At 38.1% G+C, this 27,500-nt stretch overlaps 2 protein-coding genes across 5 annotated transcripts in view; one reads left to right on the forward strand and one right to left on the reverse strand.

Moving 5' to 3' along the window:
• LOC110048177 (integrator complex subunit 3-like) overlaps nt 1-27,500 on the reverse strand; it is a 317,013-nt gene that overhangs the window by 121,257 nt on the left and 168,256 nt on the right. For all 4 annotated transcript variants that reach the window (XM_089296027.1, XM_089296026.1, XM_089296025.1 and 1 more), the window contains 3 exons: nt 21,917-21,996; nt 21,296-21,387; nt 21,101-21,189 (listed from right to left, as the gene is read on the reverse strand). In XM_089296027.1, coding sequence (XP_089152153.1) covers nt 21,101-21,189; nt 21,296-21,387; nt 21,917-21,996 — 261 coding nt within the window. The remainder of the gene's footprint in view (nt 1-21,100; nt 21,190-21,295; nt 21,388-21,916; nt 21,997-27,500) is intronic.
• LOC110048172 (zinc finger MYM-type protein 2-like) lies at nt 3,557-4,174 on the forward strand. Its single transcript, XM_089296048.1, has one exon. The coding sequence runs from the start codon at nt 3,557-3,559 to the stop codon at nt 4,172-4,174; it is 618 nt and encodes a 205-aa protein (XP_089152174.1).

Consider the following 27,500-nt stretch of genomic DNA (forward strand, 5'->3'; position numbering starts at 1 on the left):
TTATTGTGAGTTTTTATACTGACAAGGTGTCCCCACGTAGGATTTTCCCGTGGTTTTCCTTAGACGTCGTGGGAAACTTGATACATGGGAAAATATGTGATACACGTGTGATCAAGTGAGTACATTTGTAAATTTGTCAATTTTTAACGGTAAAATAATGCGTGACGTAATGTGAAGGTCCCCTTTCTACGAGGGATGATTACCGCCAAAATTAAGTTTGGGAATGAGTTATGCAGTTTTTAATGTTTTCACTGGTGTTTTTGATATTATGAATTGTGTTTAACATATTCTGGGGTTTATCCTTGGGAGAGTGAGACCATGGGTTATTTTTGTTTACTTTTCATTGCGACGGTGTTTACATTAGCCTGATTGAAGGATCTCTATCTCCAGAATATACTTTAGAAAAGTAATCAAAAAGAACTTAATTCGCTGTAGAATGTGGATTGCCTGTCAAAGATAGACTATTTTTTTGAGTTCAGTGAATTTTATTTCTGAATTCAAGTAGATATAGTGACACATGTAACAGAAACAAGTGTCACACCACACACCTACAGTTACATGAAGGGTGCTGTTTCTCCTGTAAGGAAATTACTTTGAGTGCCTTCCAAGTTTGAAAATAAATTTAATAAGTGTGGAAAGTAACAAAATGTGGCAAAATATACCTGACACACTTTGCTTTCAACTGTCGACTTCTGGCATAAAGCGTATCGGTTTTACTAGATTTACTAGTACCTGTTAGAATTTATATAATTAATTTAACTCCTTAGCTGTGCAGATAAATATCTCTTAAGGTTTTTAGAGCTGAGAAACAAACAAATTGGAGTCACTGATACCATTACAGGGTTCGAATCGGCTCCTTATAAACAGCAGCTTATGGTCACAGAGTGCTCCAGTTAGCTTGGACTGTCACATACTTCAGAGGAATGTGATCATGAATATTTCACAGAGGCCAAAAATTTTCTTCATCAGAAACATAGCACTATAATAGGGTTTTACTGTGTGACTACATGTTTGTCGACATGCAACGTTGCCCATTGGAGATATTTGCAATTTAAAAAGACTAATTTGTGGTTTCTTAAAATTGTTGCATGACATGGTTAATTTTCAAATGTTCTAGATTGGCGAGAATAATTTCAAATCACTCTAACTTTGGACCTTTCATTGCTTAAGGTTTAAAGAATTGTTGGATGAAACAAGATGAAAATCCATCGCATTCTGTTAGTGTGAGAAATCTTTGTTGGAAGTGCAATTTTAGAGTTAATTTTGGGGTTTTATCCCTAGGATTTGATGTGCAAGCCCTAATACCCCAGGGATTGACCGGGAGCCCGAGCTACTTTGGACTCTTGAATAACTTAATGACCTTAATCATCTGTGAAAGTTTGAGAGAAATCGGTGAGATGGCATGTGTCACGTCTGCCTGGTCCTCTCGTGGACAGACTCTTAACTCTCCTCATTAGATTGGTGGGAGTGGATGATCCTTGTTTAAGATAAAAGCTGGGAATGTTAGTCTTAATTAAGACAGAACCAGCCACATAACTGTTACTGTCATAGCAATGGCATGACAGGTGTCATTATGTTTCTTTTGTGATGTACATGTCTGGTGCCAAGTTTAAAGAACATTGCTTTAATATTTCTAGGGTTATTCTCGATTGAGTGTTGTGCTGTTTTAGTGGAACCACCTATGACGTCATCACTTTCCTTACAAAAACGTAAATATCTCTTAAACGAAAAAAGATATTCCAAAATGGAAAACGCCATTCTTCTTTACTTTGAAAAGCCTTTCAAATAAGCAGCAATTATTTTTTACTTCATGGGCACTTTAAGCAAACTGTGACTCTATCTAAACAAAATCATGTTAGAATGTTATATCTTCCATTTATACCTGTATATAAGCTCCTTTTTAAAATATTCCTACCTTAATTCAATAAAACTGTGTAGCTTGAATATTCCTTCATAAACTACATTAAGGTTCGCAAATTCTCAGAAGTTATCCGCATAAAACACAACCTGAAAGTTTATGGAAATCACATGCAAATGTAATTTGACACCTTGTTGTTATTAATATTCACCCGCGAACATTGATTGAGGAAACCAAAAGTGAGAGATTTCTCGTTCATTTTGAAAGGTATATAGCCTGAAAAGTTCGTGAGAATCTCTGCAAACAATAGGAAAGCTGTTTTATTTAAATAAGCAATTTTTTAAGTTTTGTGCGGGATTCTGTGGCCAGAATCATTTTGTGGGTTTTGGAGAATTGTGTGTTATGTATTGCAACCAAGAGCCTGTAAGCATGCTTAATATTTGAAAAATGTTCTACTCTTGCAGATTTAACCACTCTATGTAGGCCGTACGAGAGCCGTGAAATCCCTTGACAGCTATTTCTGTCAACAGTTACGCTCAGTGATGAGCTAGGCCTGGGTACAACAATACAAAAGTGTCAGGTGTTACACACTCGTAGTGAACTTCATTGTGACGGCTTTCTTCGTGTTTGCCTTTTTGTCACGTTTTCGGCATGTTTACTGTGATTATGGAAGAACATATGTAGGTTATACCCAGGCTGTTTTATGAAGCTCGAATAGGAGTAGAAGTTTTCATAGAGCACTATGCCTCTATGCTTTAATCACTGATCACTTTGTACTTCTTCTCTGGCATGTACATATAAAGCAGTGGCATATTGCCATGGTTACCAATGGGGTTTAGTCTGTTGTAGAAGTTTTTATTAAGCCCTATGCCTGAACTCCTTCAGTAACGATCATTTCTACATAATAAACTCTACGGCTCTACAATGACACATACGTAAATAATAAACTCTACAGCTCTACAATTCTAATGTACCATAGCTCTACAGTTCTACCGCTCCACTATCACACATATCTAGATAATGAACTCTATGCCACTACGGTTCTATGGCTCTACGATCACACCTATCTAGATAATAAACTCTACGCCTCTACAAGTCTGTGACTCTACAGCTCTACAATCACACATTTCTAGATAAGGAACTCTACTCCTATACGCTTCTATGCTTCTACAGCTTTACAGCTCTACGGCATTACAGCTCTACATCACTCATGTCTACACTACTAATGAACTGAAGGAAAGTAATATATATATGGTTGTGCGAATGTACTGAAGGAAAGGCAAATGTACGACTGTACTAATGTACTGAAGGAAAGTAAAATATACGGTCGTACTAACGTACTAAAGGCAAAAATATACATAATGCTAACATTTAGAAGGAAATGCAAATATACGGTCACGTAAGGAAAGTAAAATATACGGTTATACTAACATACTGAAGGAAAGTAAAATATATAGTTTTATTATATGGCAAGGTAGTCTTGAGGTAAATCCAAGCATTCTGATTGGTTCTTTCTTGGTCGGAATTTTGCCGTACGGACCATTTCTATGGAAACTGTGATAGGTTGTGTATTTTTTTGTTTTCGAGAGCCAGCAAATTCAAAATTTACAACTAAAACTACGGAAAGAAAATGTGTAAATACTCTCATTCTTCACAAAGAAACTAGCTAAAAGACTGATATTTTACAGAGCTTACAACATGGACGAGGAAGATGAATATTCACCAAGCGAATTTTATTATCTTGAAGATCTGGAAACATCTGATGTAGAAACTGAAACAGGCATCAGCGAAAGTCAGGAGGCCATAGACGATTTTATAAACAAACAGAAAAGTGCAAATACAAATAAGAAGACGGCTACTGATATGAACACTCTTCTCCGCAACATGGAAGCTGATGATATGACAAATGATAGAATTGAAAGCCTACATGTACCTGCATCGGAGCTTGACCACCTTTTGTCCAAATTTTTTATGAACACACGCAGGAAAAATGGAGGAGAGTATGAGCCAGCAACAATTGTCAGTTTTCAGTGCAGTATACAGCGATACTTAACTGAGAAGAAATATCCATTCAACATACTCAAGGACAATGAGTTTGAAAAATCGAGAAGCGTACTAGCTGCGAAGTGCAAGCCACTGGTTCATGAGCACGGCAAAGCAAACAAGCCGCAAGCTGTTAAGGCAATTGACAAAAACGAAGAAGATGCTCTTTTTGAAGCGGGAGAATTCAGCGACTCCATTCCAGTTGCACTTCAAAGGACTGTATGGTGGTTTTCATCCCCACACTTTGATTTCCAAGCGAGAGGAAAGTCTTAAGTTACACTGGGGAGACGTTCAGCTTCAACAGCAGAATGATGGCCAAGAAATCTTGGTTTGATTAGCCGAGCAAGGTACAAAGACCCGACATGGTCAGGAACAAGGGCACCAAAGAGCATTCCAGCCTAAGCTTTATGCCACCAATACAGAGAGATGTCCAGTCAGCTTCCACAACAAATTCCGCAATCATCAGCCAGTGGAGATGAATGCACCAGAATCACCGTTTTACTTGGCGGTTTAGCATAACTGACGCTTAAATGGCAAAGTTTGGTATATGAAGGCACCCCCTGGTAAAAATGAAATCGGAAAGTTTCTATCTACTGCAGCAAAGAATGCTGGCCTTCAGCAAGAAGACATAGACATAGACATAGACATACTTTATTTAACGTGGACAAGTACACACTTAGCTGTTCGCTAAAAGAAGGAAAAAGAGTAACAAATCATTCCATCAGGAAAACCTGTATTTCAAGGCTCCTCGATGCAGATGTTCCAGGGAACTTTGTAGCCCAACTGAGTGGCCACAAAAGCATGGAGAGTTTGCAATCTTTCAAGTCAGCTAGTTCGAAACACCAAAGGAGGACGTCCTTGACCCTCAGCAGAGTTAACCGTTCTAGATCCGGAAATGAACCTATCTCAAGTGTGCATAAACAAGATCTTCAAGTAGCCACTCGCTCGACTACAGAAATCGCCACAAGCACGACTGAAAATTCATTGATTGATTAGTAAAATGATCCTTTACTGTCTTCTACCACTCCAGTTTTTGCAGGTGCAAACATAGGATCCATCAATGGATGTACCTTCCAAACATTTCATGGTATTGTGAAAATTGTCCAAAATGAAAAGAAGCGTCGAATTGTAATTGAGAGTGATGAGGACGATTGACTTTAAGGCTGCTTCTTCAACAGCTAGGTATAAGTTTGAATGATTTTCACAGCAACCAACTTAGACTTTTTTTGATCCGTATCTTGTGATGCGCAAGTTAAAATATTCCAGGATTGACAGAAACTCTTTTCCAAATTTCAACGACCTCCAGCTGTTGAGACTTTTGTCAAATTCTGTTACAAATAGTTCTTGAAGTCGTGTTTATATTCAACATGATTTACGTTCAATAAATTTGTTTTAAAACTTGTGGTAGCTTGTTCTTTCTGAGTTGCTCGTGTCAACAAAAATCTGTTACAGCGGGAGCCCTTTGAATTCAAGTGACCAAATGTATGTTTTATCACAAAACAAACAAGTGTGGCCTGAGTGCCATATAATAAACTACTTACTAACCTATCTAGCTCGAGCCGTACTGGGGTATATTGGCCCTCGGTCGTTTTTGTACTGCCATGACCTCAGGCCAATATTCCCCAGTACGGCCCTCACGCTCGCTTAGTAAGAGGTTCGTACTAATGTACTGTAGGAAAGTAAAATATGTGGTCTTACAAATGTACTGAAGGAAAGTAAAATATACGGTCATACTAACGAACTGGAGGAGAGTAAAATATAGAGTCGCACTAATGTACTGAAGGAAGGTAAAATATACAGTCATACTAACTTACTGAAGGAAAGGCAAATAATTTTTTCTACAGTTGCACTAAAGTTTTGAAGGAAAGTAAAATATATAGTCGTACTACTGGTAATGTACTGAAGGAAATTAAGTAAACTATACAGTCGTACTAACGTACCGAAGGAAAGTAAGTAAAATATACGGTCGTACTAACGTACTGAAGGAAAATAAGTAAAATAGTCATACTAATGTATTGAAGGAAAGTTAGTCAAATACATGGCCACAATAAAGTAATCATTTATGGGTGCCTGACCACAGCCTCTGTTTCAAATTTAGGCTATAAAGGACTAGTCAACTTACAGTAAAGCCATAAGATTTCACTTCACCATGCAATATCAATAATTTCGATGGCATTGAATATGGTACACGCTGACTAGGGTTCTATGATAGCCTTAATTTGGTCAGGCACCCATAAATGCTGGATTTTGTTGTTACAGCTGTATATTTCACTAACTTTCCTTCAATACGTTAGTATGACCCCCTATTTTACTAAGTTTCTTTCAGTATGTCAGTACAAACGCATATTTCCTTCCGTATGTTAGTACAACCACATATTTTAGTTACTTTATTCCTTCAGTATGTTAATAGGACCATACATTTTACTTTCCTTCAGTACGTTAGTAGGACTGTATATTTCACTTTCCTTGAGTATGTTAGTAGGACTGTATATTTTACTTTCATTCAGTACATTAGTACGACGGTACATTTGCTCTTCCTTCAGAACATTAGTATGATCGTATATTTTACTTTCCCTCAGTACGTTAGTGCGACCATATAATTTACTTTCTTTCAGTATGTTAGTATGAGCGTATAATTATTTTACTTTCCTTCAGTATGTTAGTACAACTTTATATTTTACTTTCCTTCAGAACATTTGTATGACCGTATATTTTACTTTTCTTCAGGACATTAGTACAACTGTACATTTTACTTTCCTTCAGTATGTTAGTACAGCGGTATATTTCACTTTCCTTCAGAACGTCAGTATGACTATATATTTTACTTTCCTTCAGGATGTTAGTACAATTGTATATTAATTTTTTTTGTTTTTTCTTCAGTACATGAGTATGACCATGTAAATATTTTACTTTCTTGCAGTACATTAGTAGTGAAGAAAAGTGTGATGGTAGAGCCGTAAAGCCGTACAGCCATAGAGCTATAGAGGTAATTACCTTGAGATATGTGACTGTAGAGCTGTAGAACCATAAAGCTGTAGAGCCGTTACCTGTTACCTATCCTCCTCGTGCCTTGGGGCACATAGGGCCTTTACAGAGGTCTTCCACTGTTCTCTGTCTGCTGCAATCATCCTTGTTTCCTTCCATGATATCCACCCTGCCTCTTTACATTCCTTTTCAACTGTTTGTCACCATGTGGTCTTGGGCCTTCCTCATCTCCTTCCCCCCTCTGGGGCCCGGCCTGTTGCAATGTTACAATCATTATTGCAATCCTGCCTCAGGATGTGACCAATCGCATTCCATCTACGATACTTCACTTCCTCATTCAGCGGTTTCATAGTCGCTCTTTCCAACAGCTCCTTAGTACTGACATGATCTTGCCATTCAATTCATAGGATCTTTTGTAGGCACTTACTCTGGAATACATCTATAGCTTTGTCATCTCCTTTGTTCGTTTTCCATGTCTCGCATCCATATAACAACACCGGCACCACCAGTGTCTTATACATACAGTCTTAATTTTGTTTTCCTTGAGATGCTATTGGAATCCCACATGTTCTTCAATCTGATGAATGCACCTCTCACTTTGGATTGTTGGTTCTTCAGGTCTTTCATACCACCTTCTTCCTTGCATGAAAGTGGTCAGTAAGAAAAATCAAGTGCCATATTTTGGGTACTGTTTCCAGACATTTTGGGCTTGGCCCCTCATCAGTGGAAAACCATGTTCGTTGAAATCAGTGCAATGGATATGCCATGGATCTGAAATTAAAATTAAAAAAGTACAGTGTGCGTGCGGGGCCTTAAGGAAACGGAAGCCGGAATTTAGGCCGCGCAGATGACTGGTGTCGAATATGAAAATCAGGTGCATCTCCAGCTGCTTCTGTTGGGAGGTCACGCTGCATAGCAAATTCCACGAACAAGGCCATCATCAATAGAATGTCCAGCTGCGATGGTGAAAACCAGGCAGGTTACACACTTTCGCTTCAAAGTATGTGAACTCATCAACATCCTCAATATCTATTTCATTGAGTACAATCTTGTCTTGGTTTCTTGCATTAATCCTCACCACTTTCTACTTTTCTGTACTGACCTTAAACCCCAGCTTATCTGGCTTCTTCTTCCAGCTTTGTTGTTTTATCCTGAATCTGCTGTTTGGTAGAGGAAATTAGAGCTATATCATCTGCAAAGTTCAAATCATCAAGTTTGGACGTAAACCTCCATCTAATGCCGTTCTCACCATTTCCAACTGTTCTTCTCGTTACCCAGTCCATTATGATCAAGAACAAGAATTCAGACATATTGCATCCTTGCTTGACACCAATTTTTATGTCATACCAATCGCCTATCACCCCCACATCCACCACTGCACACTTGAAACCATTATAATACACTTTGACCATTATTTTTCACTATTTTCTCTGGAATTCCATACCTCCCCATAATCTCCCATAAACTTTCTCTGTGGATGGAATCAAAGCTTTTTCGAAATCTATGAAGTTCAAATACAGGGTACACATAGCTTGCTTTTCGTTTGCCTGTTCAATGATATTTCGTAGAATAATCAAAGTACTCTGTGAGCAAACTCGTGAATTGAACAAATAAATTAAAATATTTTTTGATTATGTTAAATATTATCTGGTTTAGGGAATATTGTGGTTGATTTTCATATTTAGAGTATGAGCAGTAGTTCAGTGTTCGCTAAGAAGGTACCAATTGAAAGAAACAAAGTAACATTTGGATAAGAAGGTATTACAATTAAAACGATCATGCTATTGCATTTGACAAGGGTGGACGATGTCATTTGTTTTAAACATTTATCATTTTTGTTTCTGGTTCACCAAAAAATAGTTGGCAGTAAATCTGGGTGAAAAGCGAACATTGGAAATATTGAAAAATCAAGGCAATACTGTCTTAATGAAAACATTAATCATTCTCTCTTTATCAAATGAGATAAACAGAAACAAGTTTTGAGTTTTGTAGCAAAATGGCATTTTCAGGTTCTGCTTATAAGGACATACAAGGACACATTCATGACATTTTGGATGGAAGTTTCTGATGTTAAGATTCTGGGAAATGCAAAGTCTAGGTGATATTTTCATTTCAAGTTGCAACAAGGCAATGAGGAAATGAGGTTTATTTTCCTTTGTCGAGGGAAATTAGAGAAAATTGAGGAACAGCTTATGTGACCAATGTAGGTATGCCGATGGTGAAGAATATAGAATGAACAAGTTGTCAAGAGTGTCCACAGCGAGGAATATCTAGTTCCACTACAGCCTTCAGTTTCATTGGCTTTAAAAACAATAAAAATGATTGGAAGAAAAACTAGCCTGCGAGACCATCCAGTTTTTTTGGGCTCTTTTTTTTTTGCGCGTGAAACAAGAGCAGAAAAAAACAGGTGCCCTCGCACGCTAAAGAAAAACACAAGCGACTAGATTGAGCCACGTGTTTTTGAGCTGAGCACAATTTAATCGGAAGTCCGACATTTTCGGACTTCAAATTGCATCTCTCCAGGGTCGCTCGTTTCTTGACCACTGGTCAGGGGGAATGAAGACTCTTGGTACAAGGCTGCTAGCATTCCAGTGGAAACCACCAACCAGTCTGTCCGCAAGAACAATTTGTGATATCACCGGAGATTTCAATCTTATCTGATACTCAGTGCATGTTTACCAACCAGTGCGTAATTTTAGCAATTTTGACCTTCAGATTGATTTGTAATACTTGATAAACGACTATACGAAGGCCTCATCCACATTACGCCAGCGTAATTTTAGCAATTTTGACCTTCAGATTGATTTGTAATACTTGATAAACAACTATACTAAGGCCTCATCCACACTATGCTAGAGAAATTTGAAAACGCAGCTTTATTTCTATGGTTAGGTCTTCCATCCACAATAATTTGCCGCGAAAACGGGCACTCTTCAAATGAAAACACTGTTCAAACCCGAGGAATTTGAAAACACCAACTTTGCGTTTTAATGTGGATGGAAAACATTTTCAAAATGGAGCTTTTCCAAAACGATGAAGTCACGATTTCCTCAAACACAACACCAAAATGGCCGGTGATTGTTGCATTTTCAAATTTCTCCAACCAAGTTTGGATGGAAAACATTTGATGTGTTTCAGAGTGATTAACACCCTTTTCAAATTTCTCTGGCGTAGCGTGGATGGAGCATGAGCGTTTGCAGTTCCAGGGTAGCCATTCAAAGTTAATGCTTACATAGGCAAAAACATCCTGCATGAACGCCTCCAGATAGACTTGCCACAAGTAGACTTCTACTTCTATAAAATGAAGTGGACTTGTTCCGCTTGCTCAGATTCGAATTTAAAATTTGTATAAGTTTTGGCGCAAAAAACGTGGGTGTGACGTAATGATTCACAACCTACCCCTAATTCTCTAGAATTTTTTAGAAATATTTCAGAGCGAGTGTAAGCAGAAAAATAAACCATATGCCCAGTAACCACAGCCATGTAAATGTATAAGATCAGACTTCAAGACATCGTTTATTTAAAATTGAACAAATGATGGGCCAAAACATTAAAAAATATCAAAAAAAAGAACTCAACTTGAGGTGTATTAAAACTGATAAGAAAACAAGAAATTATATTTTTCCTTTGCTGCGCAACAAAAGCCGAGAAAATTGAACATGCAAAAACAATTTAATTATTGACTTTGCAGGACAAAACGAAACCGAAAACAACAAAATTTCCATTCTTTTACTATAGCAGATAATCTTTTACTAAAATAATAAATAAATGTTTTGGTTTTGTAGTGGACGAATTTTCCCAGCCATACTACAAAAATCTTGACTCACGGACAAGTTTGTTCAGAATACTGGCTACCCGGTGGTCAAAACTTCATAGATAATCAATTTCCACAAAGATTATCGTTATTGTTTGAAACATCCCGAGAGTATTTGAGTATTTTGATCTTTGGTCATTAACACCACCCAATCATGCTTTTCAATGATTTGAGTTTGCAAGTTGTCCAATGAACTTTGCGTGACTCACAGGCGCAGTTTTTAAAAACCTATATATACCTGGCAGTAAGAAATTCTTTCTGTTTCTCCACCGAAGCCTGAGTAATAAATTTTCATTCAAGATGAGGGAAAAAAAACTATCTAAAAGCAAAAAAATGTTCAAAATTTTGCAGATGTGCTTCGCTGTGTGACAGCATGTTCAAATTAATCCTTCACGCTAAAGCGAAAGCTTGAGATTTTGCCGAAAGCTTTTGCAGCCATTTTATCGGCCTGGATTTACTAGTCGTTCAAAAATTTGAGTTAAACTTCAAAGTAATACTGTACATTACCACTTTTGTTTTCTAACGTCCAGGAAGATGCTTTAAATCTGCGATCTGTATTCAAAACCCACTTGAAAGGGCACTGACTTTGTAAACACAAGGTTGTATTTACCTTCAAGAGCATCCTTAATTTCCGTGTCAGAACTTTCTGGCCCCAAAACTACAGCTTTGACTCCTTTCTCATTCAGGCTGGACACCTGGTCTTTCATCAAGGAAATCAAAGGAAAATAACAAGACAAACTGTCTCAACAACTTCTCTTTCACCATGTTCAAAAAAGTCCAACACAAATGGCCTAATGTGGAATGCTAAACTCTCTCCAGATCCAGTCAGCAATCGTAATGACTAATGTATGGTTCAACTACTACGTTGATTCACTACGATTTCTTCGAAATCAAGCTTCTTGAACAAAACATCTTGTTTCACCTTACCTGTGTTGTGTGTAGCTTGCAAAGAGCCCCAGTGCAAAACAAGTCATGAAGACCTTCCCTCAAAACAAACGTTGTGACTCTATTTGCCAACGAATGAACACATGTGACCTCTAAGCTTTAAAAAAAGCACTGTCGAGCATCAGAAAAATCCACGAATACCAAAATTAATATACTCACTGGGCGGTTGTTCGGTGAAGGACAAATTAACCTACAGACAATCCTCGTACAGACTAGAGCCCACTGAGTTATCAGCGGTTTAATTAATTGTAATAACGTTTGTTTTCTCCACCTCATCCATGTAATGTTCACTTAGCACAGTGGGTAGTGGACAAGTCTGCATTAGAAAGAAACCGTGATCGACTCTGGGTGGATGTTGATTTGTTAATTTTTTCCTTTCTTTTTTCATTGTTTTTAGGGATACAATAAATAAATGGTCTGTATTAAGAGTGCCTGCCCGTAAAAATCAGACAAATTCTTAATTTCGCACCAAGGGTTGAAAATTCAATTTCACTCATTTCTTATGGAAGATAGGCTAGGGCATGACAAAAACTACTGGATAGTTTTTTTGGCAAAATATCCTTTTATTTCAAAGAAATATGCAAATTACCAAATTCCGTTAAAATCGTCATTTGACGCACCATGTTATTAAACAACTTTGAGAGCCTCGCGTGCAAAACCACATTATTCTTCCGTCTTTAAAACACTGAAATATTTTTGTGCAATGTTTAAATGTGTACTGGGTTGATTTTAGGGAATGTTGCGTTGTTTTTTTGGGTGCACAATAATTAAATTTCGAAGACATGTATTTCATTCACTTAAAAGTACTTCGTGAATATAATTAATTTTCACCATGTGCGAAACCTTCAAATGAACCAAGCTTCTGGTGGTTGAATCGCAGAAGGATGGTCTACAGATTCCTGTAAAAATATCTTTGGGCAAATGATTATGAGCGACGCGAGAGCTTTTCAAAGCACGTTAAAAATGCAAATATTTCACCATCCGTCGTCAAATTTCAGTTTACGGGTTAGACGTATATTTTAGCATGCGCCACATGACTTGACCTATGTTAAGTTGAAATAGACACAGAGCTGATAATTTCGAAATGTTCTAACCTCATTTGCTGTAAAAGGCAGGTCCAAAGCTGATTTGATGTGTTTCTCTCACCATTCGTCGCACATAAAGCAGAAGTTTGCTTTTGTTTACATAACGTCCGATGTACATCGCCAACTGTCAACTTATTTAACGGTTGAATACCACGAATCTGTGACCCTCGTTCGACACATATGATCACCACTGCATCTAAGTCAAACACAGCTAAGTCATTCGTAGATAGTTGCTTGCTTTGCACTACACCAAAATATTACATTTGATCATCATGGTTTGATGGCTTGAATCCTTGCTTGCAGCGGTTCCTTGTTCGTCACACAATTCTGTCATCCCATTTTAGGGGGTAGGGGTGGGACAATTTCTATCCCAATACATAAGGCTCCATAAGCCTTGGAATCACTGGGAGCACACAATCGTGTTGAGTAGGAAGAGATTAAATTAAGAAATGAAAAGAATGAATAATTTACCATTGCCCCTGTTGTTATCTTTTACTCGACCATCGCTACCTACATGCCCCTGCGTAATACTGTAACGCTAAACTCATACCTAGGTCTTTTTACGGTATGCAATTATTTTTGGTTTACATGTAATACAGTGGGCTACCCTCGGGGAAATGGGTGGCGACCGCTTAATGGGGCTAGCCGCTTAAATAGAGGTTGGTGTACCTTGAATATTTAATTTTTCACTATCGGGCTATAAATTTCTCGGTGAACAAGGAGTCAATTCAATACAATCATGATAGACGTGTGTTTGAATTATCACTCGTCATGCACCTTCAATTTCAAACTCTTATCTGCCATCGCCCTTTCCAAAACAAAGTTGTTAAATTTTGGGTGGCCGCTTAATAGGGGTAAAGACAATAATGAAACCCTTATCAGAATGACCATATGATGGCTGCGGAGGTAACTGGTCAATAGGTGTTTTATTTACAATATTTTACTGATGATAATTTTGGACTGTATTGACAACAGTCCTCTATTTTCTGTTACATACCAATGCCTCGCCACTAAGCAAACAAAATGGCATGGCCAGGGCTATTTACTCACGTAATTACTAATTAAATTTAGTCTGTTTTTCTCACGAATTCGACACGTGATTTCAGCTAGTTCTTGCTTCATTAATCTATAATTTGTTTATGGCGATTTTCTTAAAATTCTAGTGAGTACAGGTACTAGCTTTATCAGCTGTTGTCTGAAACATCAGAACGTACAACAAACGTGATTTGGACCGAGGCCACGTTCACAATAGAATATGATTATCTAAATATACACATATATTATTATATATGAAAAAACAGATGAACAATGATTAAATTGTTTCACTTATCCTGAGAGTACTCTATACAAAATAGATCAAAATGTGCAGCATATGCCGTGACAGTATTGCGTGATGAACAATAACGGCTGTGAGATTGTGCTGCGCCGACACGCTTATCAGCAATGGTCAGCAATCAATCAAACACAATATTTTGGCGCAGCGGAAAGCAAGCAACTATCTACAAATGACTCAGCCGTTTTAGACTTAGATGCAGTGATGGTCATATGCGCAGAAAGATGGTCACAGATTCATAGTATTTGACCAATAATAGGTTGACAGTAGGCGATGTACATCGGATGTTAATCTTGTGTAAACAAAAGCAAACATCTGCTTCATGTGCGACGAATGGTGAGAGATCGACTAGAAACACGTCAAATCGGCTTTGGACCTGCCTTTTACAGCAAATGATGTTAGAACATTTCGAAATTATCAGCTCTGTGTCTATTTCAGCTTAACATAGGTCAAGTCATGTGGCGCATGCTAAAATATACGTCTAACCCGTAAATTGAAATTTGACGACGGATGGTCAAATGAAAGGCTGCGTGCAAGAATGTCCCCTAGATTTTTCGGCCATTTTTGAAAGCGCTTAAAACTAGCTGAATTTTGGCATGTGGGCTTCGTTTCACCTGACAAACATTGCTCTGAAGTTTTTTTCGCTGGGTTGCCTTTCGTTCTCGAGAAATAACGTATGCAAAAAAGGCACACAGGTTGGGAAAACCGAGTGGTTTATTGCATACGCAATATCTCGAGAACGAAGCGAACTTTAGCGCAAAAACTACGGGACATTGCTTAACATACCTGAACAAAGCTCCATGCGAAATTTGGAGCGTTTTCGACAAAGTTCACCTTTGATTAAAATACCTGACGCCCTTTTTCTGCCGAGTCCTTCAAATAAACGAAGCTGGGCCTTTGTTATGATAAACAGAGCCGATCCTTTGTTGTAATAGCCAAGCCAAGCCTTTGTTATAAGTTGAAGTCTCGCCTCAGTTTATTATAACAAAGGATCGGCCCGCCGCGACCGCAAGGACTTTGATTTTACTTAGAAACCAGCAAAATGTCAATTTCACGCAGCTTATATAAGCTCAAATTTGTTGATTTCAGGTCAAAAGTGCTTAAAATGTTGACTCATGTTAACGCGCGACGGCAAGGATGTTGATTTCTCTTAGAAAACAGCAAAATGTCAATTTTACGCAACGTAAAAGCTCAAAAATGTCGATTTTAGGTCAAAAAAGGTTTAAATGTTGATTTCATGTTAACCCGTGACGGTAGGGATGTTGATTTCACATAGAAAACAGCAAAATGTTAATTTTACGCAGCGTATAAACTCAAAAATGTTGATTTCAGGTCTAAATAGGTAAAAATGCTGATTTCATGTTAACGCGTGACGGCAAGGATGTTGATTTCACTTAGAAAACAGCAAATTGTTAATTTTACGCAATGTATAAGCTCAAAAAGGTCTATTTCCGGTCTAATTAGGTAAAAATGGTGATTTCACGTTAACGCGTGACGGCAAGGATGTTGATTTCACTTAGAAATGGCAAAATGTTAATTTCACGCAGCGCATAAGCTCAAACATGTCGATTTCAGGTCTAAACAGGTAAAAATGCTGATTTCACGTTAATGCGTGACGGCAAGGATGTTGATTTCACTTACAAAACAGCAAAATGTTAATTTCATGCAACGTATAAGCTCAAAAATGTTGATTTCAAGTCTAAATAGGTAAAAATGCTGATTTCACATTAACGCGTGACGGCAAGGATGTTGATTTCACTTAGAAAACGGCAAAATGTTAATTTCATGCAGCGTATAAGCTCAAAAATGTTGATTTCAGGTCTAAATAGGTAAAAATGCTGATTTCACGTTAACGCATGACGGCAAGGATGTTGATTTCACTTAGAAAACGGCAAAATGTTAATTTCACGCAACGTATAAGCTCAAAAATGTTGATTTCAGGTCTAAATAGGTAAAAATGCTGATTTCACGTTAACGCGTGACGGTAAGGATGTTAATTTCACTTAGAAAACAGCAAAATGTTAATTTCACGCAACGTATAAGCTCAAAAATGTTGATTTCAGGTCTAAATAGGTAAAAATGCTGATTTCACGTTAACACGTGACGGCAAGGATGTTGATTTCACTTACAAAACAGCAAAATGTTAATTTCACGCAACGTATAAGCTCAAAAATGTTGATTTCAGGTCTAAATAGGTAAAAATGCTGATTTCACGTTAACGCGTGACGGCAAGGATGTTGATTTCACATAGAAAACAGCAAAATGTTAATTTCACGCAACTTATAAGCTAAAAATTGTTGATCTCAGGTCTAAATAGGTAAAAATGCTGATTTCACGTTAACGCGTGACGGTAAGGATGTTAATTTCACTTAGAAAACAGCAAAATGTTAATTTCACGCAACGTATAAGCTCAAAAATGTTGATTTCAGGTCTAAATAGGTAAAAATGCTGATTTCACGTTAACGCGTGACGGCAAGGATGTTGATTTCACATAGAAAACAGCAAAATGTTAATTTCACACAACTTATAAGCTAAAAATTGTTAATTTCAGGTCTAAATAGGTAAAAATGTTGATTTCACGTAACGCGTGACGGAAAGGATGTTGGTTTCACTTAGAAAACAGCAAAATGTTAATTTCACGCAACGTATAAGCTCAAAAATGTTGATTTCAGGTTTAAATTGGTAAAATATGGCGGCCGGAAAATAGTGTTAACATCTGGAACTTACTTTGGTTATCTGGGACAATGATTATCTGCACTGAACAAATAAACATCAAATAAGCACTTTTCCAAATACAGCAACGTCTTAAATGGCTAAAAATCACGAGATAAATACATATTTTTCGACAAACGCGATCGTAGCTTTATGTCACGCACTGCCTAACAGATTGACAAATTAACCCTTCTGCGCAACGTACGGGTCTCCATACATCTGCATGTCCGCTGATCCCAGAAGTTCAAAACTCTACAAATCATGCCGATATGAAATAAAATCAACGCAACCTGGATCACAGATCTGTTACAATCGATCGCTACTTGTTGGCCATTATTACCTTTAAATGAAAAAAGCCGAAACAATCTAGTTACCAGTTCAAGAAACGTGAGCAGAACGTGATCGCAATGCATGCCGGGAAGGGTCTTTACACCTCGTGCACGGGAAAACATGGCGGTCGATACAAGACAAATTTTATCACTCAAAAACCAGTTCTCGCTTTCCAAACTTTGACACTAGCAACGCTTGGCAAATGGGCCACAACTCACCAGAGGGTATTTTTCTTGGGCAAGAACTGCTCTTGGACTTTGCTGCCTGGCTCGATCTGACTTCGAACGCCGATAACACGATTACAATATATCAGCTACCTTCGAAGTTTCAGAACACATTTTGATTCTTTAAAACGTGCTGACGACTTACGGGTTTATCAAGGCTTTATGATGCCTCTCAACCACCAGGCAGGCACACAAGGCACTTTAACACTATGCTTAAGATATTAGTTGACAGAGCTCTAATGTGGCACATCTCTTTTTCGTTCGATGGTATTTCGTTTGCCGCTCGATCGATTCACGTGTTGTGTTTACGTCACAATAACTGATGTAAACAATCTGTTCCCAGATTTCCGCTCTATATACTATTTTCCTTTGACTTTAAGACAGCTAAGATTCAGTGGAATACACTATAAACAGTCTGCCTGTTTGCTGTTCAACAAAATAATAAGGTTTCTTTTGTTTTTTGTTCAACAAAAGATCTCCAAAAGATGCCGCTTGGAAAACTGAGCTTTTTGCATACGTTATTTCTCGAGAACGAAGAGCGCCCCAGCCAAAAAAAATTCAGAGCAATGTTTCTCAGGTACAACGAAGCCTACATGCCAAAATTCAGCTATTTTTGAACACTTTCAAAATGCCCGAAAAATCTAGGGGACGTTCTTGCACGCGGCCTTTCAAATATTTTCATTTTTGACGTACTTTGAAAAGCTCTCGCGTCGCTCAATCAGTTGCCCGAAGAAATTTTTACAGGAATCTGTAGACCATCCTTCTGCGATTCAACCACCAGAAGCTTGGTCCATTTGCAGGTTTCGCACATGGTGAAAATTAATTATATTCACGAAGTACTTTTAAGTGAATGAAATACACGTCTTTGAAATTTAATTATTATGCACCCAAAAAGACAACGCAACATTCCCTAAAATCAACCCAGTACACATTTAAACATTGCACAAAAATATTTCAGTGTTTTAAAGACGGAAGAATAATGTGGTTTTGCACGCGAGGCTCTCAAAGTTGTTTAATAACATGGTGCGTCAAATGACGATTTTAACGGAATTTGGTAATTTGCATATTTCTTTGAAATAAAAGGATATTTTGCCAAAAAAACTATCCAGTAGTTTTTGTCATGCCCTAGCCTATCTACCATAAAAATATGAGCGAAATCGAATTTTCGGCCCTTGCCGAGTTATTTTCCATTTTTATGGACAGGGACTCTTAATATCATTTCACTCGCTACATGCGCATTTACCATATCATAACCGTCCTTCAACGACTCCCGTTTCTGTAAAATCCATATGAAGTCCGTATCCAGTGAGAACTTGTGCTGCTCATTGATTTTACAATTCTCGATGTTGGCTTTCTATGTTGGGTATGTTGGCTTTCAACAACTCAGCTGTAATAGAGTCCATCCCTGAAGCTTTGCCATTTTTAAGACCCTTTATGGCTTCCTTAACTTCACTTAATGTTGGCTCATTGACTGCAACCTCAACTATTTCACTGAACTCGAATCCACACTCTTCTTCACTAGTTATCGGATTTTCTGGTTCTTCTCTATTAAGCACTGCTGATCTTTAAAGTACTCTGTCCATCTTGAATGCTCTTCATCTTTTCCACTTAGGAGGTTTCCATTCTTGTCTAACACTGCTGTGCTTTGCCTTGATCTTTCATTGCCTAGTGTCTCAGTAAGCCAATAAAGTGTCTTCATGTGCTGGTTTCTTGTGGCCTTCTTTGCCTCACCTGTAATATTGTCCATCCATTTTCTTTTATCTGCCTTTTTGCTCCTCGTCACTTCACTATCCTTCCTTAGGTATTCTGCCCTAAGCTCTCTCTTAACCCTTTCTGAGCATGTACTCAAGATCTTCTTATTAATGCCCCCTCTTTGATCCATGTGGTCCCATGACCCCTTGCTGATCCATGGCTCTTTCTTCTTTTGAGGTCTTCCCAATACTGTTTCTTCTGCCTTTATGTATGCCTTCTTCATCAATCAAAAGTCTCTCTCCACTTCTTCCTCTCCTTTAACTTCTGGTTCTTCATTCTCTAGGGCCTGATACTTATTACATAGGGTTATGTTAAATGCCTTTATAGCAACTGCTCATTTTCCAACTTAGCTGTGTTATACTTCACTCTATATTCAACCTTTTCTTTTGGTGCTTTTCTCAACCTGAGCTTAATTTTTGTACACACAAGGTAATGATCACTTCCAATATCTGCAGACCTGTAAACTCATGTTATTCACTGAATTCCTAAACTGCTTGTTGATGAGGATATGATTGATCTGATTCCTGGTAATTCTATCAGGCAACATTCATGTTGCTTTGTGGATGGTCTTGTGTGGTAACAGCATTCCTGTAATAGCTAGCTCATTCAGATAGCCCATTTCACAAAGCTCTTCTCCTTTATCATTCCTTAGCCAGAGTCTGTGTTTTCCCATGACTCTTTCATAATCCCTGTTTTCGTATAAAATGTCAGCATTCATGGCTCCAGTAACTATGATCATAACATGAGTATTTATACCATCTATCACATCTTGCAATTTTGTGTAGAACTTGCCTTTTTCCTGTCAGTCTGTATCTTCCATTGGTGCATATACATGAATGACTGTACGCTTTATGTATTTGGAATAGTACCTAGCTTGAATTACTCTTTCACTGATAGGGTCCCACCCTATCAGGGCTCTAACCTGCACTTTTTGACATCAATATACCTACTCCTTGTAGGTGATTGTCATCATCTCAGAGTAAATTATGGTGTCTCCTTCTGCAAGTTGCACTTTTCCTTGGCCCATCCAGTACGTTTCACTGATGCCCATGATGTCTATACCTTTCCTCTTCATCTCTCTTGCTACCTGTGCGATGTTGCCACTTCTGTAAAGCTTTCGTACATTCCAGTTACCAACCTTCAGGGTACGTTTAGGGTGCATCAATGACCTAGTTGGCTCCGGGGCATCCTGTTGGATTTGGCTCCTGTGTGTAATTGAATCCCTCCTACGAGGTAGTCACAGCGCCTCCTTGATACAGTGAATTCTCCCTGCTTCTGGTTTTTGTAATATATAAATATTTATATATATATATATATATATATATATATTTTTGTACAGGATGGTTATCAGCCCTCAGCCCAACACCCAACCTGGAGGACCAGGGGATCACTCTTTGTCTGGCTCCTACCTTTTGACCTGTTTGGCATGGGTGACCCTACCAGGAGTACATGACTCCTGCCAACATAGCTCTAGGGGTCATTGGAACATGCAAGCCACCCTACCACCACAAGGTGTTGATCCCAATCCAAGTGGGCTGTAGAGCTGTAGAACCGTAGAATTGTAGAGCTGTAGAGTTTGTGGTTACATTCAGTTGGAAATGATCCCCAAAGAAGATTTTTTTAGGTTCAACCCCCCCTTCTGCCTGGATTTTCGTAGTCTTTGACCCCCCTCCAAGTGAATTTCCAGAAACCCATCTGTTGGGGAGGTGTGGATTTTTTCTGGAATAACCCATTGTACCTCATCATCACAGACCCAGTTTCCTAACTAGTTGGAACTTTTTTCCTGCACCCCAAGAACACACTTTGCGAAAAAACCGTGCATCCTTTTCATTTTTTGTGCATATAAAATGCGCACCTGTGCGTTAATGGGAACTCTGTAACCCTGCTATGTAACAATGTTTCCTAAGATAGCTGCACATGCCTTGGTCTAGATCACACTCATACAATTAAGTTTATAATGGGGAATGCACTTTGTTGAAATTATTACTTTAATTAATATGTTGTAAAAGTATTTGTTACCTGAATCACAGAACTCAGCAAGTGTACTTCTGATCAAATTTCGCAAATCTTTTTCCATTTTGGGGTTGTCTAACAATGGAGACAATGACCTACATGTATTTATGAAAGGAGACAGATGGAGTAAGTAAATGACTCAGATTGAGAAGCACTTATTGATTAAACAAAAGAAAAATTCAATATCTTGTAGTCACTCACATTACAACCTTTTTACTGAGAATGTGCCTAAAGGCTTTGATAACTCCTTGTCTCACTTGAACATCTGGAATGTTGCTGTAATGTGGTATAATCTAGAGAGAACAAAAACAACTTAAAACTACCTTAAAATGTTTATAACCAGTAGATTTCATCTCCTGTACACTACTAACTTTTGTCTGCTTACAAAGTTAGGTCATGTTTTATTGACTCAGTTCAAAAAAATTCTAGAAGTATAAAGGAGTTACTTTTGTACTTATTTACAATACCACTGTGGATTTTTCACAACACAATCAGAAAAAAGCCAAGGTGAATTTGGCATTTATTAATTCGTACTAAACACAATAGATTGCCTCGGAGTAATTATCATTTTTAATGAAGCCCTTAAATATTTTACATGATCAGCCTAGTAAGAAAAAACCTTTCAAGGCAATAATAGGGGCAGACATTAGCCACACATTAGCAAATCTCATGAAAAATTATTTTCTCAAGGTTTTGCATCCTATACATGCATTCAAACTTATGATGAAAATAATTGACAGAAAAAGAGAGGTGCACATTTGCAAGAATATGTACATGAAGTAGAACCACTTATTGTACTTTAAAGTACATTTCTATAATTACCCGGCAAAGAAAATCCATCAAAGTGCTTGTGATAGCTGGGTGACTTCTGATTGAATGGTGCATCAACAAAATGGCAGGTTCTATGTACAATTACAAGGAAAGTAGGCATTTAAAAACACTGAAGTAGGCAAAGGAATTTACTGTGCATCATCAATAGGCAATAAATTGGGTGGCAAGACCCTTCAAATTTGTAAAGAGCTGATCACAAGTTATGGGCACAATTTAGTTTTCTTAAATCCAACCCATCTACATGTATCATATGTAATCTGATGATTCCAAACAAAATAAATCATTTTAAAAAACTGTATTAAGCATTGTAGCGTTAATAGCCCATGTTTGATATATCAAAATACTAACATGGTTCTGTGCATTCTGCCCAAAATTGCACATTTTCTAAGATTTCTTTGTCTGGTAATCCCCCCCCCCCCAAGAGACCTGCGATACAGAGAAAACAACACCAATTATGGAAGTTTGCAAGAAAGCCTTATTACCATATTAGAATGTTAATATATTGAGCATGGGCTATTGAGGACAAAGTAAATACTGAAATGAATATTGACAATGTCAGACATCTGAGCAAATTACATTTCATTAACATTATTTTGAATGTGTTTTAGGTAAGGGCTGTTTCTGGGAAGTAGACATTGTAACCCAAAACCCCGAACAGGGCTTGAAATAATGGGTGGTCAACAGACAGTTCCCCCAACCCCTGCGGAGGACTCCCATATGAAAAGGTTGGAGATGCTTAACAGAAAATTTGAAGTAAACCCCAAAAGGAGACCAATCTGGCCTGGCTTGAGCTTTATTTGACCCCTAAATGATACCACTTAAAATGGAATAGGTACATGCAATTACCAGCAGCTGATCATGAATGGAGCATGTGCTAGTATTGGTAGACCAGACTTAAGAGACCGGCAGAAATCAAGCCTAAAAACGGAAATGAGAACGTTTTTTAACTATTTGTTCTTCCTGAAAAAATACTTTGACAGCTAAAAATATTGGCGTTTCATCTAAGTGAGACCAGAATCCTTGATTTGTACCCTAAACAAGATGACAAACATCCTCAACCTTTTCATATGGGAGACCCCCCTTAGGCAATTTCCCGTCAAAAATGGCTTTTGTCTGGTCAAATCCTTGGATGGCATTTTATATTGTTCATAGTTGTTTACACTTCAAAGGAATATTTAATTTAGTACTACATGTAGTTGTAAAATAGGTTGTAGATTATTTGTGTTTGTGAAAGAAAGTAAAAAGAAAGCACAAGAAAGATATGATCAGACCACCTTTGACTACAACAAAATTTCTGGTAGTTGCAAGTTTCTGCTTTGTCATGGCTGGTAATAAGCAGGTCGTCCTGTGTAACGTGTCTATCAGTGTGTATGCTAATAATCCTTACAGTCAGAATAGAATTTGCAGAAAACTAATTTTTGAACTAATGTGGGAAGCAAAACAGATGCCCCATGTCGTTAATGGCGCTCTGTATTTAAGACCAAATAAGCTTAAATCTTGTTGTTTGTTGCTTTATTTTATGGAGTGAAATAATACTGATATCAGAGGAACCGAAAACCAGTCGGCAAGAATAAGTTCCGGGTAATTTGCATAATGCTTCAAAGTTTAGACAATACCCTCATGCTAAAAATAAAATGCATAACGAGAAAACGGAATGCAAGCCCTCCGGTAGCATTACAAATGCAATTCGATCTGGCCTGAAGCCCTGATCTGACCCATGGTATATAATATACAGTGAGATATTGATCATAGACTGCAAAACAGTCATATTTTTTGTGAACACGAGCGACGGTCAATATTTGAACGAAAGGCCTTGAGCAAGTGTAAAAAACGACAAGGGAGAATGGGGAGAGATGCTCAAAAAAATGACTGTCCGACATTCATAAGTTAAATTCGTTCAAAATTACCCGTTCTTCCAGCAACGGGAAATTCCCATTGGTTTAATTCTGATGCAATCTGTCATCAAATGTCACTCACACCTCATCAAGATATAGACGCCACATCAGTTTCACAGTAAAGACAGTAATTCTTGCGGGAAAACAGATGACGTTGACTTGGATGCGCTTGCGAGCGATTTAGCAGCGGTCCACTCGTAAAAATTATCGTTTTACTTTCAGTATGAACGGCTAGCTCACTAAATACATTGGCAATATTCCTTGAAATTTATAACTGAAGACGGGCAGGTCGGGTTTCTCAACGGCCATTTGCATGCATGAATGACCCCCAAAAGCAAGCAAATATACACGCAAACAAATTATTTCTACACGTATTTTTCTTGGGGCTACGGACTGACCAAGACTTAAATGTCTTATAAACCTTATGATTTTGTAAGGTAATAAGTTATAAGTTTTATAGGATTAAGTATTGTTCAGTCTGTAGCCCCAAGAAAAACAGGAAAAATATGTGCAGAAATAATTTGTTTGCATGTAGATTTGGTTGCTCTCGGGGTCATTCATGCATGCGAATGGCTGTTGAAAACCCTGACAAGCGAAAAAATAATGCCAATATATTTAGCGAGCTAGCTGTACATACCAAAAGTAAAATGATACTTTTTACGAGTGGACTGCTGCAAGGTTTCACTTTTTCAGGTAAATTTTGCACACAGTCAGCAACGAGACGTCCACCAAAACTTTGGTTTTGTCTAGACGCTTTTGCGCTGAAGGTCGCGTGTGATTGATAACCGCTGGAAGATGTGGGTGGAGCTGTCAAGCAATTTCTGTCACCTCAGTAACATTATATGACCCCCGCTTAGAACGAATTCATTGTATGAAAAGCCGACAGTCGTTTTCTCACCTCACACGTCTACGGGCGTGTGAGGCTCGCACACTTCACACTCGAGGATCGCGCTTACAGCGCTTCGCGCCTTCCGAAAACGTCCGAAAACGACTGTTTTGCAGTCTATATTGTTCATAGACCTAAGAAATAATTTTTGTGAGTTATATACCTGCTTGCTTATTCATCTTTAGATTTTTCTGCGTGACTGAAACCTGTCACTTCAACATTTTAAGCTTGTTATTTGTTGTCAAATTTGATTTAAACCCAAGCAAGTTGCATGAACTGAGGGCTCAGACAATAAAATAAAAAACTGAAAACAGCCTCTCAGAAATAGCTACAAATGCTTGAGCCATCTTAGTCTCCATAAAAAAAATTAATAAGGTGTCTTGAATCTGTACAGCATGGTTAAAACTTGTATTTCCAAAATCAATACAGTGTACATGTAGTACCAACACTCTGAAACAGAATGCAAGCGTTACACTTCTAGTAGCATTACCTGATACCCCAATCTGACCCATGGTGGTATACATACAGTGAGATATTGATTGAGGTATGATGTGAAGGTGAATTAATCAACATGACACGAGCGTGGGACAAAGAAAAATTCTGAGTCCCCGACAGGAATCGAACCCATGACCTCCCGAACACCAGGCGGGCGCTCTATCCACTGAGGTATGAGAACTCATGGAGAGCAAGGCCATTTAACTGAGTTCATATGTGATAGGTGTCCTGCATACTGCTAGGATCAACGCTATCGAATTCATCGTGAGTAGTGATAAGTTAATAAAGATGGTGTTCGGGAGGTCATGGGTTCGATTCCTGTTGGGGACTCAGAATTTTTCTTTGTCCCACGCTCGTGTCATGTTGATTAATTCACCTTCACATTTCATTACTGAGCTTAAAATTCACCATCTTTATTAACTTATCACTACTCACGATGAATTTGATAGCGTTGATCCTAGCAGTATGCAGGACACCTATCATATATGAACTCAGTTAAATGGCCTTGCTCTCCATGAGTTCTCGTAGCTCAGTGGATAGAGCGCTCGCCCGGTGTTCGGGAGGTCATGGGTTCGATTCCTGTCGGGGACTCAGAATTTTTCTTTGTCCCATGCTCGTGTCATGTTGATTAATTCACCTTCACATTTCATTACCGAGCTTAAAATTCACCATCTTTATTAACTTATCACTACTCACGATGATTTCGATAGCGTTGATCCTAGCAGTATGCAGGACACCTATCATATATGAACTCAGTTAAATGGCCTTGCTCTCCATGAGTTCTCGTAGCTCAGTGGATAGAGTGCCCGCCTGGTGTTCGGGAGGTCATGGGTTTGATTCCTGTTGGGGACTCAGTATTTTTCTTTGTCCCACGCTCGTGTCATGTTGATTAATTCACCTTCACATTTCATTACCGAGCTTAAAATTCACCATCTTTATTAACTTATCACTACTCACGATGAATTTGATAGCGTTGATCCTAGCAGTATGCAGGACACTTATCATACATGTATATGAACTCAGTTAAATGGCCTTGCTCTCCATGAGTTCTCGTAGCTCAGTGGATAGAGCGCCCGCCCGGTGTTCGGGAGGTTATGGGTTCGATTCCTGTCAGGGACTCAGAATTTGTCTTTGTCCCACACTCGTGTCATGTTGATTAATTCACCTGCACATTTCATTACCGAGCTTAAAATCCACCATCTTTATTAACTTATCATTGATTGAGGTATTTTTGGTAACTTAATTTTTGCCATTATTGCTCGAATGTTCTACAGAATGTGGCTGGGATGATGGAGACATAGACATGACAAACCCTTTTGATTTCAATGACCAGAAAAACCAATTCACATGCTGGGCACTTTTATCTCTTACAATAAGAAAGAAAATGACAATTACAACTTGATGTTGAAATTGCAAAAATTTAAGACCATCCTTGACATAGGAACTGTCGCAGTCTTACATTATTTGGAAGGTGTCTAATAACTAAAAGTCTTGGTACCTCTCAACTGGTACACTCTATCTCCAGCCTTGATGTTCCTCTCGAATACCTTGGTGCTGTAAATTCGGCCATATTTAAATTCATTTGGAAAAATATAAAGGACAAAATTAAGTGTAAAGTGATGTTTTTAGATTATGACCAAGGAGGTCTATGAGCACCTAGTATATATATTTTATCAAAATCATTGAAGTTAGCTTGGATCTCCCAACTGTTAGCTGATGAACATAATAGCAGTGAATCTTGGAAGGCGATTCCTAACTATATTTTCGAAAAATATGGGGGCCTAAACTTCATATTATGATGCAATTATGACAAAAACTTTCTCCATCAGATTGGGCTACCTCAGTTCTACAAATTGATTCTCCTGTATTTCTTGGAATTAAAAGAATCTTTTCCAAACTAGTCCAGCCAAGAACAAATTTTCTTCAACTACAAAAATATTTTAACCCACAGTCACAGTGTTTTTTACAGGAACTGGTTTGATCATGGCATCTATCTGGTACCTGATCTTGTCAAAGCAGATGGGAAATTTCCTTCTTACTCAGAATTCATCCAAAATATGATTTAGATGCAACTTTCTCATCTCTTTTCAAGTAGTTTCTGCTATTCCTAGACACTGCAGAAAGTGTGAGGGCAACCCCACAGACAGATCAGATCTGCTGTTAAACAGTATGTTTCAGCATTCCCCAGAGATCTCCATAAATTTAACTAAATGAAAAATAGAGACTATTATCGGCTCCTCATAAACAAAGAACCAATTGAACTGAAGGCTAATTCTAAATGGGAAAGAGACCTGCAAAT

Source organism: Orbicella faveolata, unplaced genomic scaffold, assembly GCF_042242905.1.
Source record: "Orbicella faveolata isolate gen_17 unplaced genomic scaffold, um_ofav_v1 contig_26, whole genome shotgun sequence".
NCBI lineage: Eukaryota > Metazoa > Cnidaria > Anthozoa > Scleractinia > Merulinidae > Orbicella > Orbicella faveolata.

Coding starts and splice junctions, on each gene's coding strand:
- LOC110048172 (XM_089296048.1), top strand. CDS start 3,557: ATGGACGAGGAAGATGAATATTCACCAAGCGAATTTTATTATCTTGAA.